Source organism: Topomyia yanbarensis, chromosome 2 (assembly GCF_030247195.1).
Source record: "Topomyia yanbarensis strain Yona2022 chromosome 2, ASM3024719v1, whole genome shotgun sequence".
NCBI lineage: Eukaryota > Metazoa > Arthropoda > Insecta > Diptera > Culicidae > Topomyia > Topomyia yanbarensis.
Genome location: NC_080671.1, coordinates 352,889,435 through 352,908,249, shown reverse-complemented (window position 1 = coordinate 352,908,249; position 18,815 = coordinate 352,889,435). Strand labels below are relative to the sequence as shown.

At 43.8% G+C, this 18,815-nt stretch overlaps 1 protein-coding gene across 2 annotated transcripts in view; it reads right to left on the bottom strand.

Annotated features, from left to right (window-relative positions):
• Window positions 1–18,815, bottom strand: part of LOC131684253 (furin-like protease 2) — a 590,883-nt gene that overhangs the window by 20,289 nt on the left and 551,779 nt on the right. For both annotated transcript variants that reach the window (XM_058966945.1, XM_058966946.1), the window contains exons 11-14: window positions 4,347–4,623; window positions 4,083–4,282; window positions 3,738–4,016; window positions 2,929–3,173 (exon numbers count right to left, since the gene is read on the bottom strand). In XM_058966945.1, coding sequence (XP_058822928.1) covers window positions 2,929–3,173; window positions 3,738–4,016; window positions 4,083–4,282; window positions 4,347–4,623 — 1,001 coding nt within the window. The remainder of the gene's footprint in view (window positions 1–2,928; window positions 3,174–3,737; window positions 4,017–4,082; window positions 4,283–4,346; window positions 4,624–18,815) is intronic.

The following is an 18,815-nucleotide window of genomic DNA, read 5'->3' as shown; positions in this document are numbered from 1 at the left end:
TTCGAGGATGGCAAAAACATGAAACACGTTGTATCTCCTTTCTACAAAAAACAAGACATTAAATTCAGCTCTCAAAATTAATGTTTTAGAATTGCGGTTCCACAATCTGGCGACTTCCTGAGAAGTCGAGGGGTCCGAATTACCTCCACTGTCTTAATAGTCCCAGGTCCCCCTATAGAAACACTCTCTATACATTTGAGCCTAATACAGGGGCGTGATTTTGCTGAAGAAAGTGTTTAGCTACAGTATATGAAATAAGAGTTATTTAAGTTTTGTTAAATAACCTTTTGACATTTTTAGCTATTCATTAAAATTGCTCCAACAAATAAAATGATTCAAGTGTGCTTAGACCATATATTGTTTCTCGATAACTATAAGGAAAATTGTGGAAAATTGCGTTCTCCGTTTGTCTTTATTACGTCGGGATTGGGTTTAATGAGCATTAGATGATTTTTTTTAACCATCAATTATAAAAATAACGATCACTTCGCAAAAGACACAAATACTTAATTCTCCATAATTACTTCTAGGAGGCTACTCATCAAAACTATTGTAACAGAAGATGCGCTGTATCCTGTTGTAAAACTATTTCGAAAATACGAAGTCTCCAAATTTGACTATTTCGGAATTGTGTGATCTAAACCGTAAATATCAGTTTTTAAAATCTTACCTCACTATTCTGGATTATTCTTCACTTGAAGGTACCTAATATAGAAATGAGACTCAATCGCATTGAATCATTCAATCGAGCATTCAAATATACATAACTTGTCACTAACTCGACATTTTTTTTTCATTTTCGTGATTTTCAATCCCTCTATGTTATTAAAACAATAAATAATTTTAAAAAAACAGTCAAATGCTCACCGATTCTGACGTAAAAAAGACAAACGGAAAAGCCATTTTTCCTCATTTTTCTTTTATTTTCCAAAAGACAAAATGCGGACTAAGCACACTTAAATTGTTTTATTTTATGGAGCAGTGTTAGTTTTGATGACTAGCATAAAATATCAAAAAAATATTTAACAAAAACTAGAATCACTTATATCCCGTAGCTGTACACTTTCATCAACAAAATTATATCCCTATATTTAGCTCAACAACTTGTATGTCTTTTACTTGTAAAATTGTGTAGATAGCCAGTTTTGAAGGAAAACTAATGAAAAATGCTGAAAATCGCATTTTTAAACTAAGTTTTAATGGCTCTGTCTCTCTTATAATTCAAAAATTGTACAATCTTACAAACTAGCTTACCAAACATCTTTACTAGATCTAAAAAATGCCTAAAAAATCTATGATAGTTCAGGACAGACAGACAAGCATGAATATGAAATTTTACCCTAAATTTGCCCATTTTATATTTAATTCTGATGTACAGTACACTGCAACCTCCATCTTTTACGTAACATTCGATTTACGTAACTTTTTTTACGAACAAAATTCGAAATAACGAACTCTTTTTGGAAAGTTTGAGTTCGTACATTACAGCATGAAGTTAAATACTTATGTATTCTTAGTTAATTGTTACTAATATAAGTTGGGTATTTTCGGAATGGGGTTGAAGATCTCAATATATAAATAATAACATACAAATTAAAAAAAGAATACTTAAATTGCTCTCACTTATCTGATTATATTGCAGAATACATTGTGTGAAAATACACAGAAGTCTTCAATGTAGATTCATTTAAATTGAAAATATTACAAAATTGAGTTAGCACTAAATTCCCATAGAACCGGTAATAGTAGCAATATGCCAGATCAAGAAAATAAGAGTTGTACCGTTTCTTCACATCAACAAATCGCTTGCCTGATCAGAGATTTTGGAGCAAATTTTGACATTCTCTCGAACATTCTCTAGAACGGTAAACTTTAATTTGACGCCGATACATCTCTATCCAGTGGTACCACTGGTCGCAGTGGTTTGCTTCCAACAAAAAAAATCCAGTGGTAGCTTTGACGTAAGTTTCATTCTCCCTCACGTAAGAACATGATCTGATAATCAACTGTATATAATGTTTCTTGGCGGTCGGCTTTACGGAAGATATTTTTCTGCTCATTTCAATTAGGCATCTTCTACAATTTGTAAATATGTGGTCTAGAATACTTGATCTCTATCCATTTTTGTACCTGAAGCAAATTGCAACTTATAAACAGTAATTTGAATAATAGTAATAATAAAAATCAAATTCAAATAATTCGACGACCTTTCTAAACTTATATTTACGTGATTTTTTTTCTGTTTTCTCCAAAAACTTTCCAAAATTTCATTTTCCATAATCTCAAGTCATCAGAATTAATACATTTATGCATTATTTTTAATCCTCTCCCGAAACAAAATGCTGGCTACGGACCTGGGTCATCGGCCAGGTTTTGCATGGATCTGTTTAGTTTTGTGACAAAAAATCGTATATTTACCAAACTGAGCTATAGTTGAATTGCGAAAATAATCTTTCGGAGTAATACCCTCTAGATTTTATATAGGGTGATGAGCCCACTTTCGCTATGTTTCTATTATCACCCTACCCATTTGAAGTGGTTGGTTAGAGCAGTGTCTGCCATCTTTGTTCAACGCATTGAGACAAATGGTAGCGCAACAATACGGGCACGCGATTCGAGTTTTCACTGTTTTCAGTGCATTTGTGTTATTATATTGGTTCTTAGCGACGAAGCAAAGCTGTTGATGTCATTTTTGACGCATTCCACTGATTGTAGGCCGAGAAATTAATAAATTAGTGAGGCACCCTGCTTAGTATGGTGAAAATAGGCACTTTACCCTATATTCGTAGAAGTTATTTCATTATCTGAAAATCCCAAAGAAGCACCCAAAAATGTTACCATGGTGCCACTTCTTCATTCACACTGCCATAGTAACACTATGAATTGCTTAAAAAAATATTTTACCATTGGTTATCGCTTGTTACTCACCTGCAGCACGCTGAAGATCACCACAAACAGAGTCACTATCAGCAGACAGCCCGACACGGCTATAACCGTCATGGTTGATGGTGAGGCACTCTGCAGGAACTGTCCCAGTGCCGTCGAAGGATATCCACCGGTTTCCGCCGCGTTGCTACCGGCAACGTTAGCGTTTGCCTCATCGCCAAACTGGAGCAACTGTTGCTCGGCTCCGATGCGTCGTTTCCCGGCCGGCGACGAGTTGATACAACCACCTGAAGCGCAAAAAGGGTCGGAGAACAACATTTCAATTAGCAACCGCCAAATCGCCAGGGAACGATGATGACTTTCCTACTAGTTTCCAATTAATTACTACCAACACTTTTGCTTTGTGAACCCTACCCGCTCAGTACCAGAAATCAGGCTATTGCCAAGTTCAATCGTTATCTTCTTCCCGGAAGGGAAGCTGGTTGCTATCTTTTACCGAGAGGCCGGAAGCATCGGGTAAAGGAGTGCACTCGAGTGTAGTGGAAGTAATCGCCTGGTATAGCAATTAGAGCGTAAAGTTTCCGCTCGACGAGGAATTGCTTGTCTTATACTATATATCTTATGGCGCTGCGTTTACAGCTGGGATTGTTCGGGGGTGCTGTTTTGAAGTAAATTTATCAGCTCGGTAAACACGGTACTATCGAAAGCGAGGAATAGGGTTGAATATTCAGCAGGACTTTTTGGAACATTGTCTTTAAACTTTTTAGATGAAAGCGATGGTTGTTTGTCATCTTTCTCGGACCCCATGCCAAACTTGGTTACAAAACAAACGAAACAAAATTCCGACTTACCGGTTCCTTTGTCGCAATGGCAACAGCTCTGATCATCGGGTGACGCGTCGCTAGCACAACAAGGCACACACTGGTTGTTGAGCCGATCGAGATGCAGTGGAAAAGCGCACGTTACGCACGAGTACTGACCGGGGCCGCTGCACGTTCGGCAGCTCTCGTGGCACGTTTTGCAGGTCTGCGTCGGTGGGTCATAGAACTGTGAACCGAGACATTCCATGCAAAGTCCTCCGTCGAGCATGAAGTGGGATGGACAAGAAGTACAGGCCAACGGACCGGCAGCTACGAAAAATAGAAGGAAATTAGGACATAAGAACTGAATCGAGTATAGCTACGGTATCGACTGACCGTTGCAAGTTTTGCAGTAGTGATGGCACTTCTGGCAACCGAATTTTGTTTTGAAGAAACCTTCTGGACATTCTGGGTGACATTCGCCGCCAGCCAACTGCCAACCTTCAGGACACTTGACGCACTGATCTCGCCGCGGTCCACTGCACGTGTTGCAACTCAGATAACACTTGGCGCAGGTTCCTCGATCGCTGTAGTATCTGTTTGAAGGAATATCAAGTTTATGTTGGACAATATTCCAAGAAAACATATATGGTTACTTACCCATCGGCACAAGTTGTTCGACATTCGCCACTCTGCAGTTGAAGCCCCTTCTGGCACGAGGTACAGTTCATTCTTGAAACACATTGAGTGCAAGTGTGCAAACACTTGGCGCAGATGCCCACCTCCATGTAGTAGCCGTCGTCGCATTCGTTGACGCATCGTTGATGTTGCAACAGCAACGGAGAGGTGCACTTTAGACATTCGTGTTCCGTCGGGCCGGTGCAGGTTTCGCAGGTCGAGTGGCACGGATGGCAGTGGCTGTTCTCGTAGTATTCCGCTGAAGAGAAGAATCAATGGCTAATGTTAGCTTTCTAGTATTTGGGGTCGTTCACGGATTATTTTTGCCTCTTCAACAACACCTATGATTTGGAGCCGTTCATTTGACAAAATCTAGAGAAAATTTTCAATAGGACGTAAGTAACATTGAGAGCCTCTCTTTCTTTACTTTCTCTTTCGTTTATTATGACGTCATTACAACACTTTGCACTTATTTTCCAGTACATATCGAAAGCCGACGGCTTTTACTAGAATATTATGCAAAGAGTAGAGTAGTAAATGTTGAAATGGACGAGTAATGAACAGAAGAGAAAGACCCCAAAGAGAATCTCTCATTGTTACTTACGTCCTTTTCTAAATTTTCTCTAGAAATATTATTTAAAATGAAATAATTTTCTAAAATCATTATTTTTCATTTATTTTCCTAAACTGTATAAATTTCCTTAGGCCTCGAAAATGGTTCATTGAACGATCAGTCGCTGGTGCCCTAAGACGATTTCGCTAGATTTTCACAGCGACGTGCACTCAGTGTACTAGCGCGAGTGACGGAGGGTTAAACGTCGAAGGCCTAATCATTTTACAAAAACTACTAACCCGATGCTTAGCCCCACATAATGCACGCAACTTTTTTCGAGATTTAAGATGGCCTTTGCTGGAGAGTGTAGAATCTAGCCAAAGATCAGGATATTTGAAACATTTCGTTTCCTCAATTTCGTAGTGTTCAGTTATTGGATGTGGCTGATCATCTATGGGATTTCTAGATGAATGGAGTCACATATATTTGTTTTTTTTTGGTAAATTTAGGGAGAGGAGGTTGTCGGTGTTAAGTCAGACCGGACTAAGCCGCAAAACATCAAAAAATGAGATAATGACAATACTGGATAAAGAATTTCTTCAGCTACATTCAACTTTTGCCAGATTTGAAATATTTAACCATAAACAAAAATTATGGCAAAAAATAATTTTCAATTATAACGTAGAGGATGCTGCAATTCAAACTTTAAACCTGTTTTTCTCGAAATCAATATTTTGTCACTTAGTCCGGTCTGACTTTTTATTATTATTTCCTTATCTTCGGTATACACCGTACAGACGCATTTTAAAACTATATATTTCTTATTAATGTCTTATATCTATGTTTGGAAATGTTAAAATCATACACTGAAGAAGCTTCGTTAAATCTGCGGCAACATCTTTCCAGTGGATTATTTTGTCCATATGAAGTACGGTGTCTAGGAATCCACAACAGAGTGGGGTTACGGAGAACACGAGGAGGCGCATACAAATTAACGCCCGAGAGAAGATCGGGACTGTCGATATTACCTGACAGCAAGTCGAAAACAAAAACTCTTTGCAGGAAGATACGGCGAGTCGCCAGAGTCTGCAGACCGAGTAGCATACATCTATCGGCATAAGGAGGCAACACAACTGGATCATTCCATGGATGTTTCCTGAGGGCGAATCGCACAAAACATCTTTGTATACGCTCTAGTCAGTCAATTTGGTCGGGAACGGCATGGTATGGTGCCCACATTTGCACAGCATACTCCAGAACACTTCTGATCAGGGCACAGTAGAGTGCTTTTAGTGCGTAGAAATCATCGAAGTCCGCCGTGTTCCGCTTTAAGCAGCCCAGCATTCTGAAAGCCTTAGCAGTTGTCGCGGTGATATGGTCGGAAAAGCTCAACTTCCTATCGAAGAGCACTCCCAAGTCACGGATCGAGTCGACGCTTTCAATTGTTCTACCTTTTAGGCTGTATTCATAACGTCCTGGAGCAAGCAAGCGTCCGAAACTGATTACTTTGCATTTATTAACGTTGACTTCCATTCCGTTAAGCGTACACCATTCTTGAATAGTACAGATATCTTCTTGAAGCACTACGGCGTCAAGTGCAGAAGCGATAGTTCGGAAGATTTTGAGATCGTCCGCGTACAGCAATTTCCCAGACTTGATCCGACTACAGATATCGTTAATAAACAGAATAAAAATAAGCGGGCCCAGATGACTGCCTTGCGGGACACCTGTGGGGGTTCTGAATGTGCTTGAACGCGTGTTTTTTATACTCACGAATGCCGAGCGATCGGAAAGATACGACTGCAACCAGTTAGTCAACCAGGTGGGAAATCCCAAACGCTTCAATTTCAAGATTGCGATGTTGTGCGGTACTTTGTCGAAAGCTTTTGAGAAATCGACGTAAATTGCGTCCACCTGATGACGCTTCTCGACGGCGGGAAACAACTTAGAAGTGTAGGTTATCAGGTTAGAAGTTGTTGATCGTTTTGTGACAAACCCGTGTTGATACTCCGAGATAATGTGGGATGCAGCTGCATACGTAACGTTGTAGACCAGCTTTTCCGAGCACTTTGGAGAGACAGTTTAATAATGAGATACCTCTGTAATTTTCGACGTTGTGAATATTTCCAGCCTTGTGAATGGGAACGATAGCAGCTTCTTTCCAGGCGATAGGAAAAATGCCTTCAGCGAGAGCGATTGAAAATGATACACACCGGAAGAGACAGCACGTGGGCGCAGCTTTTTATAAATTGGGGCGAGAGATGATCGGGGCCAGGCCCTTTCGACGAATCAACAGCAGTCAGAGCCTTCAAGACGTCAGCTCGGCTTACAGTGGGACGGGGGAGATTTATGTTGTACGACGGTAATGTTCCCAAATAATTTTCCGAAGGGACGGTATAGTCGCTTCTAAACACTCCGCGAAAGAAATCAGCAAACAAATTTACGGTATCAGCTGAAGATTGCGCGCTTGCGTTTCCAAGGAAAACATCAGTGGGAGTACTACCAGATCGTTTTCTGCTGCTAACGAATTTCCAAAATGTTGCGGGGTTATCGCGAAGGTTATATTGCACATGATTCAAATACTCACGAAAAGCGGAATTCCGGGCCGTTTCGTATTGCAGCTCTATCCGTCGAAGAGTAGCTTTGTTTTCGTCTGACTTATGGCGGAAATAACGCTAGCGTTGTTTTCGCAGTGCATTGCGCAAACGGCGAATCTCAGCGTTCCACCATGGAAATTTGAAATCCACCCTCCTGTTGACTCGTTTCAGTGGAACCTTTAGGCGGAGTATGTCATATACTTTGCCATAAAACAGCGCGACTGCTTCGTCAAGCTCATTACAACACATTAAGTCGGTCCAGTCGACAGTGGCAATCAGTGCGGAGATTTCGTCAAAGTTGCAACGGTTAAAGTCAAAATCAAGCTCGTCAATCGAATGAAATGAATCATCTCCAGTGTTGGTACGTACATCTAGCCGCAGGACAAACGGTTTGTGGTGAGGATCGACTTTGAGAATAGCAGTCGGAGGTTCAAGCAGCTCTACGATATCCGTGTTGTTTACGAATGCAAGATCGAGGATCCTCCCGTTCACATTCGTCAATGAGCAGATCTGGTACAGACCGCCTGCAACCATAGACTCCGTTACAGATATTTCTTGTTCCGAAGAGGCATTAATAGGTAGGTAACACTTTAGATCATTATCGAGCGACCACTGAAGGCGCGGTAGATTGTAGTCTCCAAAGACGAGAACAGTGTCGGTGCTGCCATCATTCTCTAGAATTGTTTGAACGGCATTAGCGTGCGCGTGATACAAATCCGGATCACTATTTGGCCTGAGATAAACACAGCTAATATATACAGATTGATTCGGGAGGGCGATACGCACGGCGATTTGCTCCAGTCGTTCAATTCCAGATAAGCTTAGCTGCGAGCCTACGAGGTTGTTCTTTACCGCTATTAGAACGCCACCGCCTGGACGCAGATGACTGGTTGTTGAGTTGCGGTCGCAGCGATATATTACGTAGTTTGACGAGAGCTCAGCGTTTAATATGTCTTCGCGCAGCCAGGTTTCCGTAAGGACAATGACGTCGTAGTCACTAGAAGAAAGCGCTAGATGGAATTCTTGTGTTTTCGTTCTCGTTCCTCGCACGTTCTGGTAGTAAACGGACAGAAACTGCTCGGAATGTGCGGTAACTTCGGGAACAGGCAATACAGGATGTGAAACAGGCGATGTAACTAGTTGGGAGGAGGGCGAAGAGCAGTGGAAGTAGTCATTGTTGCTGAGTCGGGCGCATTCGGTTTCCAAAAAACCTTTCTGGAATCCGGCTTCTCTTCAAATTCACGATAAGCAATGCCAACTGGCCATGCAGACGCCGTCATAGCCTTTTCTTTGAGATCCGTGGGCATGCCAACTTTGTAGGAGACAAAATTCAGCGTTCTAGGATCTCTGTCACGAGGGACCAACTTGACGACAGTGATGTTCGAATTTCCGAGTTTATCCGCAGCTAGCTTGGTGACGCTTTCATCAGGGACATCGGGCGAAATTCCTGAGAGGTACAACCAAAACTTTATATCTTCACGATTCACATCGATGGATGGTGTCAATGAGCCGGCGGCATCAGTACCACGTAGCAGCTTAGAAGGATTGGAGCCTGTATCATCGTTGTCTCTCTTTCTTTTAGCAGAATTAAAGGAAAATTGTCGCGGTCCAGGAATCGGCGTTTTTGGTACAGCGTCTATCAACGTTTTGAAGTTGGTCCGAATTTCTACCTTTAATTCCTCCAGTATGTCGTTGCGAATGGAATTTTTAAGCTCCTCGATCACCATTTGGTTTGCGGACTCAAAGGACACAAATGCGTTACGAAAACGTGCTTTGTCCATGATATTTTTGCAGGTGTTACACATCCAAAATAAGTTAGACTTGTTAATAACAACTTAACACCGGTTATCGTTGAAATATCTGATAAGCAATTTCCAAACATATTCCATATCACAAACTATGTTTATGGGCAATGGGCCCGTGAAAAAATGACTTCCTCTGGTGGTTCACCTCAAGGCTAGATGGAAGTTGAAACAAATTCGTCTCCCCGGCTCAGAGTATATCCAAGCTCGGCGCCCGGGCCTTTCGTGATCTTCTTCCGGACTAAAGACAAAAAGTGTTTGAATCTGTTACAGATTTCTCGAGTTCTGACGGATCGGTATTCGGCCGTGACAGAAATATCGAAAATTCGCCCTGATTAGCTTCGGGTGATTGTGAACAGTTTAAAACAGTAAATGATATTATTAGCTACAGGCCTTTTACGAAGGAGTACAGAGTGTATGTTCCAGCTAACAGCGTTGAAGTCTGTGGGGTCGTTTCTGATTCGAGTCTGAGTTGCGAGCACCTGCTGAAATATAGGACCAGCTGTTTTCAAGACCGCTTGCTTCAGCCAGTAAAGATACTCGAGTGCAAAAGTTTGCATTCAGCATCAGTAACAGCTGATGGTAAGAAAACATTCGTCAACTCAGACTCTTATCGGGTGGCCTTCGCCGGCTCTGTTCTATCTAACTGCCTCCTGTTTGACACGGTTCGTCTACCTGTTCACCTAGTTATGCAGCGGGTCATAAACAGTACTAATTGCATACAATTGGGACACACAGCCTCCTTCCTGCACTCTGCGAAACATGGCTTACTTCAGAAATAGACCTACACTTCCACGATTTTGATATTATTCGCTTGGATCGAGAAGAGTCTAACGGAGGAGTACTCTTGGGGATCAAAAAGTGCTATTCTTTCAATCGAATCGACCTCTTCTCGACCAGAATTAAAGGCAATGAATGACCTTTGCATTGCTTCCACCTACATCCCTGCTAGAGCTTCAGTTAGCCATCGACGGCTTGGCGATATTGCGGAACTCCTCCCCGCACTGAAGCTAGTTTCAGGTGACTTCAATATAACCATTCTGAACACCGGTGAAATGACACGGATTCCGGCCCCCCGGTGCGTCCGAGCGCCTTTGACCTGTCCCTCTGCTCGACATCGCTACGGTTCGATTGTATATGGAAGATAGTCACTGATTATAATTAATTAATTAATATTGCTAATGGTTCAGGGCCAATGTTTCGTATGACCTCTTACGAAATATTGATTCGAAGAGCTACGCGTCCGCAATATCCGGTAAAGTTGAGTCGCCACAAGAGCTTCCTCCGGAGGAAGAGTACGGTTTCCTAACTGGCTTAATTCTCGATACCGCGATTCAAGCTCAGACTAAACGCGTATCATACGCGAACTCTCGCGGGCGTCCTCTCAACCGATGGTGGGACAAAGAGTGCTCAGACGTGTACGCGAAGAAGGCGGTGGCGTATAAGACCTTCCGGGACGACAGGCTACCAGCCAGCTACCGACAGTACGCGATGGCAGAAACGCGCATGAGAAGTTTGATGAAAGCCAAAAAACGTAGCTACTGGCGCCGGTTCGTCGACGGGCTAACGAGAGAAACATCGATGAGTACTCTTTGGGGCACGGCCCAGCGCTTACGAAATCAAAACAGTGAAATATTCAAACCGTTGGATATTCGATTTAGCCAAGATGGTTTGTTCCAGATTTTTCAGAGGTAGGAAACAAATTTTCTTCATCAAAATGACTTTTCATTACAGGAGCATTTAATTTAACCCTCCAAAAGGCAACCGGGTCTCAGAGGCCCGGCACGTTACAATTTTTTAGTTACAAAAAATGTGTATGCAGTATAAGCTTGGGCATGGAAATTTTGATAAGTAGCTTTGAAATCTATAACGAAAATAAAGAATTGTGACATTTTCATCTATGGAGTGATGCGCAGCAATGTTTGAAATTTTTACATGCACAAAAAGGCAAGCCGGGCCTGGCAGGCCCGGTGTGCATGCAATATTTACTAGGAATACCACGGGTTTTATACATTAATACTTATCTGAAAAAAACATTTTGATGAGTTCATCTTCATATTAGCAGGAATTTTTTCATGTTTTGATTGATTTTATCTTTTTACCTTTTCTTATAAGAAAAAAATCTTGAAAGTTTGAGCGAATTCTATACATTTCTTTTATAAGAAATGTAAAAATAGCATACGATAATGTCGTGTATCAAATTTTTTTGGGTAAATACTTTTATTTCACCCACTGTGGTCTACTCGACAATTATTTGGATACAACATAACCTACCTCTGTCGTTATTGTCTATTTTTGTTGTCTATTCTTTGTGTTATAGTTGTCGTAATTATTTAAATTGTACGATCTAAAAGCAACAAAAAATTGAAATGGCTATAAGACGATATGCCCATGTTTTCAATCATCTCAAAGAATCTGAAATAATGGAAGAAATTCGAGCAAATTCAACAACAGACGATTCCGAAACTGATTTGCAAAGCGAGGAAGAAGATGCGAATGATATTGCTTCCGACAATGAATCTGATGCAGACTGAGAAGAAGAATCTGAATATGTACTCCGGTTATGCATCAGAAGAAATTAATATCAACCCAGAAACATTTGTTAGTCGTGATCAAACGAAATGAAGCTCAGAACCCATCGACGGTCGACGTGATCTTCCGAATACTCACCTTTTGGAAAAAAATCACCTTTTATACATCCATCGCCTTACACGCTGAAATCGGGATTTGCTGCGTGTTCGTACTCATCATCCTGTAATTCCGAAACCGGAAGTAGGATCAATTAGAAATTCAACAGCAGCCAATGGGAACGCTGTACCTTTCATTTGAAACCAAATTTGTAAAAATCGGTAAAGAATTCGCTGAGAAATAGGTATGACATTATCTTAGGAACTGGGTAAGTTCCTTCGGAGTATCAAGATCCGTCATAGCTGGCCAATGTTGTCGAAGTGCCTTCGGTGGGTCATTAATGACCTAGAAATGCAAAGCCAAGTAATGTTGCACATATTTTAATATATATTGCATCATTTGGACATCATGGTGGTACCAATTTATATGGAAATTTGCTGTGTGATCGTACTCTTCAACCCGTAACTGCAGAACCGAATGTCGGATCAATAAAAAATCAATAGTGACCGATTGAAAGGTTGTGGGGGAGCCCTCTGTTTCTATTAGACATATAGTGTTATGTGAAACCCGTTATCCAATGAAGTTTTGTTGCAAAACGGTTTGTTTGGTGGAAGTTGTGGGTGTTTTGTGTTTTCGAGCATACCAAATAAATTTTCTAAATTTTAAATACATTGCGTTATTTAGGGTGATTTTCTATCTATTTCCCGAATGATTATATTTTTCGATAGCGTGTGAAAAGAGCTTTCAGTATCCGTATAGATATTATATCTATCAACAAACAAAAGTTATTTTTTAAATAGGGTTTTTTTTAAATATGCGGTAGGGGTAAGTTGGAGGTGCTGCACGCGGGGCAAGTTGGCTGTACTATTTACAGTGCAAAAATAGTCATCAAAAATTTTTATTTCTTGAATTTACTCCAAAGTAAGAAAATCTTTTTCTTGTGTATCTCCCCAATGTAGGAGACATTTATTCCGGCCAATTGGATAAAGAATTTCGAAAATTTGCTTTTGAATAGGGAATACGCGTCAAAGTCAAAATACCGGGGTATTGAAACTGAAATATAATAGCAAATGTCGGTTAATTAACAGTTTTCTCGAAAAGACATTCAGCATGTTCCAAAACGACCCTTGAAGTAATTGAATCTCCATTTGATTGCTCAGTTTCTGGCGTATACTCACATACCGCCAATTTACCCCGGAGCCGGGGTAAGTTGGCGGGTTTTTCGCGTCACATATTTTTATCTCTAAAAATGGAGACAATGCATCGAACACTTTAAAAAAATCAGAGATGTTGCCAACAGTCTGCTATTTCATACCGCGTGTTTTTTTTACAAAACCTACCTACATCAAAGCGATAAAAATTGAAAACTGAAAGCACTGCCAACTAGCCCCGGTCTCCCCTACCTTTAATTTGAGACTAAATTTGTGTAAAACGCTTCAGTCATCTCGGAGAAAAACCGGTTAGATTGTTTGCCACATACATACATCCAGACATACACACACACATACACATTTTACGATCTCGACGAACTGAGTCGAATGGTATAAGAGATTTGGCCCTGCGGGTCAGAGAAAAAGAAGAAAGAAGGCCTTCGGCCACGCCAGCAGAAGCAGAGGGGAGACGCTCTAGTCGTCAAAGTAAACGAAACCGTGACGTACGCTGCGATCCTTAAAAAGGTGAGAGAGGATCCCAAGTTGAAGGAGCTGGGGGAGAACGTTATAAGAACCAGACGTACTCAGAAAGGCGAAATGCTGTTCGAGCTGAACAAAGATCCATTGATCAAGAGCTCGGCCTACCGGGAACTCGTGGCAGAAGCGGTGGGAGGAGAAGCGAATGTGCGAGCATTAGTTCAGGAAGCAGTGGTCGAGTGCAGGAATCTGGACGAGATCACAACGGAAGACAAAGTGAGAAGCGCGCTAATAGTGCAAGGAAACCTGGAGAGGGAGCAGATATCAATAAGATTGAGGAAGGCGTACAGTGGCACACAGACAGCAGTGATTCGCTTATCGCCAACCGCAGCCAACAAGCTTACGTCGACCGGTAAGATCAAAATCGGGTGGTCGGTGTGCTCGTTGCGATTGCTCCCCAGAGCCACTAAACAAATGGAGAGGTGTTTCAGGTGCCTGGATTTCGGCCATCAGGCAAGAAACTGTAGAGGCCCGGACAGATTTAATCTGTGCAGAAAATGTGGGGAGAAGGGACACATTGCTAGAGATTGCACAAAGCAACCGAAGTGCTTGCTCTGCATAAATGAGGGCGGAAATGACCACATGACGGGAGGCTTCTTATGCCCAGAGTACAAAAAGGCGAAGGCAGGCCAATAATGATGGAGGTTACCCAGCTCAATCTCAATCATTGTGACATTGCACAGCAACTGTTGTGGCAGTCAACAACAGAAATTAAGTGCGACGTTGCAATTATTGCAGAACCGTATCGTGTCCCTCTCGATAACGGTAACTGGGTGGTGGGTAGTGCAGGGATGGCGGAAATCCAAGTGATGGTCGGTTTCCATGTTCAAGAAGTGGTGGATAGCACACACGAAGGTTTCGTGATCGCCAGGATAAACGGTGTATTCGTGTGTAGCTGTTATGCTCCTCCACGGTGGACACCAGAGCAATACAACCGGATGCTGGATGCATTAACCGACTCGTTAGTCGGGCGAACGCCGGTTGTTATAGGAGGAGATTTCAACGCTTGGGCCGAGGTAGCAGGCTGACCAACGCACGAGGTTACAGCCTATTGGAAGCACTGGCGAAGCTGGACGTAAAGCTGTGCAATGAAGGTTCCGCCTGCACATTCCGTAAAGACGGTCGGGAATCCATCATCGACGTAACATTCTGCAGCGCGTCGCTGATGGATAGCATGAATTGGCGAGTTAGTGAGCAGTACACACATAGTGATCACCAAGCCGTCCACTACACCATTGGTCGGCGAAATCGTACGGTGACGCCGAGAGTGAGGACTGGCGAGCGGAAGTGGAAAATAAAGGAATTCGACAAGGACCTTTTTGTGGAAGCTTCGTGCTGACAGCGTCACTCCAATTCCGAGTGCCGATGAGCTTTCGGAAACAATAGCTAGGGCATGCGATATAACAATGCCAAGGAAAATGGAGCCGAGGAACTATCGGCGTCCGGCGTACTGGTGGAACGAAAGGCTAAGCATCCTCCGGGCTACTTGCCCAAAAGCCAGAAGACGCGTTCAGAGAGCAAGATCTGAGGCAGTCAGAGAAGAGTGTAAGGTAACATTCCGGGCGGCCAGGGCCGCTTTTAAACGTGAGATAGTGCTAAGCAAGTCCACCTGCTACAAGGAGCTGTGCAGAGAAATAGACGCTAACCCCTGGGGCAATGCTTACCGTGTCGTTATAGCCAGGATCAAGGGTCCAAAGACGCCAGTCGAAATGTGCGGCGACAAGCTGAAAATTATCGTGGAGGGCCTTTTCCCGAAGAACGAACCAACCACATTGCCGCCTACACCGTACGCTGATGCAGATGGTGGAAATTCAGGGGACAATCGGGTTTCCAACGACGAGCTCCTTATAGTGGAAAAAAGGCTGAAAGCGAGGAAAGCTCCCGGACCGGATGGTATCCCCAACGTGGCACTGAAGACTGCGATCCTGGCGTTTCCGGACATGTTCAGGATAGTCCTACAGGAATGCCTGGTTGATGGCTACTTCCCGGATAGATGGAAGATCCAGAAGCTGGTGTTACTGCCAAAATCAGGGAAACCACCAGGAGATCCAGCATCGTATCGGCCTATATGCCTGCTGGATACTCTCGGTAAACTCCTGGAAAGAGTCATCCTCAACAGGCTGACGACCTACGTTGAAAGTGAGAACGGACTATCGCAGAGACAGTTCGGGTTCCGGAAAGGAATATCGACGGTGGACGCCATCCGCATCGTCATCGCGAACGCGGAGAAAGCATTGAAGCAAAAGAGAAGGGGTAATCGCTACTGCGCCGTGGTAACGATAGACGTGAAGAACGCGTTCAACAGTGCTAGCTGGGGAGCCATCGCCGTAGCGCTGCATAGAATGCGGGTTCCGGACTATCTGTGCAAGGTTCTGAAACGCTCTGGAATATTATGTACAACGGAGTGTTAACACTGGAACTGCCCAGGGGAGTGGAGATCGTCGGCTTTGCAGATGATGTTATCCTGACGATAACGGGCGAGACCCGTGAGGAGGTGGAGATGCTGACGGCAGAGACAATAGGCATCGTGGAAACCTGGATGGTTAACGTCAAGTTGCAGCTGGCTCACCACAAGACTGAGGTAGTGCTGGTTAGCAACCGTAAGCAAATCCAGCGTCTCGAGATCAGCGTCGGGGAACAATCCATTCCATCGATGCGCGCGCTGAAGCACCTGGGTGTGATGGTTGACGATCGGTTGAATTACAACTGCCATGTCGACTACGTATGTGAGAAGGCTGCGAGGACAACTAGCGCATTGGCAAGGATCATGCCGAATCACGGGGTGGCAAGAGGCAGCACGAGACGCCTCCTGGCGGGTGTCTCATCCTCAATCCTGAGATATGGCGTACCAGCCTAGGCTGCTGCGCTGAACTCAAAGCTGAACCGGACGAAGTTGACAAGCACTTTTCGCCTAATGGCTGTTCGTGTCGCGAGTGCGTACAGAACGATATCGTCGGAGGCGGTATGCGTAATCGCCGGGATGGTTCCCATCTGTATCACTCTGGCTGAGCACGTAGAATGCTACCAGCGGGGAAATGAATGTTATGCAAGGAAACTGGTTCGAGCGGACTCGTTGGCTAAGTGGCAGCAAGAGTGGGATTACGCAGAGAAAGGAAGGTGGACCCACCGACTCATCCCAAGTGTGCCTACTTGGGTACATAGGAAGCATGGAGAGGTGAACTTCCATCTGACGCAGTTTTTGTCCGGGCATGGATGCTTCCGGAAATACCTACATCGGTTTGGACACGCTTCGTCACACCTTTGCCCGGAGTGTGTGAACGTGCAAGAGACACCGGAACACGTGCTCTTCGAATGCCCCAGATTCGAAGAAGTCCGAAGGGGTATGCCTGATATAACAGTGGACAATATCGTCGAAGAGATGTGCCGCGACGAGCATATCTGGGACGCTGTCAACAGAGTTGTTACGAGTATACTCTTCGAGCTGCAAAGGAAGTGACGAAGGGACCAACAAAGTCACGACATTGGTTAGAACGCCGCAGTGGAACCACAAATAGGGTTTCGGGAGAAATTCCGCCGCCGGGAAACTCATCGACGGTGTAGGCTGGGTCCACCGCCAGGGACCAGTTGAGTAGTACGCGATGTAGCACCGGGCTCGGATCATCGGGGCGCCAGCGAACCGGACCTCAGGCTTCACCGGAATCGCAGTACCGACCTCGACACTCTACCGGGTAGCTCGTGAGTAGGCTAGATCCACCGTCGGGGATTAGACCGAGTAGACCGCGTCGAATAGCCAGAAGTGGGTCGTTGGGCGCCAGTGAACCGGAAGCTACGCTCTACCCGGAATCGCTGGATGGACCTCAGCATCTACTGGCTGGCCGTTGAGTAGGCTAGGTCCACCGCCGGGGACTAGACCGAGTAGACGAGGCGGGGAGCTTAATGCCTCACACGTACATCTGTATCGGGAGCGGTCTGCCCCCGGGGAATTCACGATAGGGTAGATTCGGCGCCGTGGACTACCCAACAGAATCGTGACGAAAAGGGGACCTAATTGGCTCACGAAACAAACACCGGTAACGAAAGAAATTCCGTTGTCGGGGAACTCTCAATCGGAGTAGGATAAGCGGTAAAGATGGAAGATTTTAGTAGAGCTAAATGGCTCAAGAAAGCGGGTATCGGTGTCGGGGGAAATTCCTCCGTCGGGGAACTATCGGTCGGAGTAGGATGAGTTCACCGTTGAGTACTATCCAAGCGGATCGTGATAAGGCCGGGAGTTGAATGACTCACGGAAACATGAGCTGAATGGCTCAGGGAATCAGCACCTAAACGGCTCACCACAGGGACGAGAAATACACGGCGACGTAATGGATGGAGACAAGAAGCAGGAGAGGAATCGAGAGTTAAATCAAAGCTCATAGGTTGTGCTACTCCATGAATCAAGCGAGGCTCCGAGATAGAGCAGCAGAAAGAGGTGCGACGAAAGCGCAAAGAACCCCTCCACGAAGTAATACGATGACGTAGTTTAGTGGGGAAGAAAGGCGTAAAAAGTAAGGAATGTTTTTAGTGGTTAGGCACGAACGTGAGTCGTGAATCCCACACAGTGCCAATACACTACAGGCCAGGCTTTTGAAGCTTGTTTTAACCTTACTATAAAAAACACACACACATACAGACATTTCACGATCTCGATGAACTGATTCGAATGGTATAAGAGATTTGGCCCTGCAGGTCTCGGTTAAAAAGTTGAAATTTCGACGGATTGCATAACCTTTGTATATGAGAAAGGCAAAAAAGAACTTGAATTAAAACGGGCCTGAGAGGCCCGACTTGCCCTTTAATGTTAGGATTTTAGCCTGCCTTCACAAGGGTTAACAACATTTAATTATAATATTGATTGAGTTTATAAAATTCATAATTTGCTTCTCGATCCGTTTTGACAGATGGAAATAAAATCATCATCATTGCACTTTCTTGCCAAGTGCCGGCCGACATCTATCGTTAGATCGCGAACTAAACTCCTCTAGTTCTCCATACAAACTTTGGTTTTAAACTGTGAAGCCCCGTTCCAACATTTTTTTCAAAAATTTGTTCATCATGGGTTTCCTGGGGCCCCATACTTTCACCATTTTTTTTCGTACTGCTCCCAAAGAAAATATTTGTTTTGTTTCGCAGTGTTATGCTTTTTGTTCACAATTTGGGTATACACAGCCGACAGTCAAACGGTG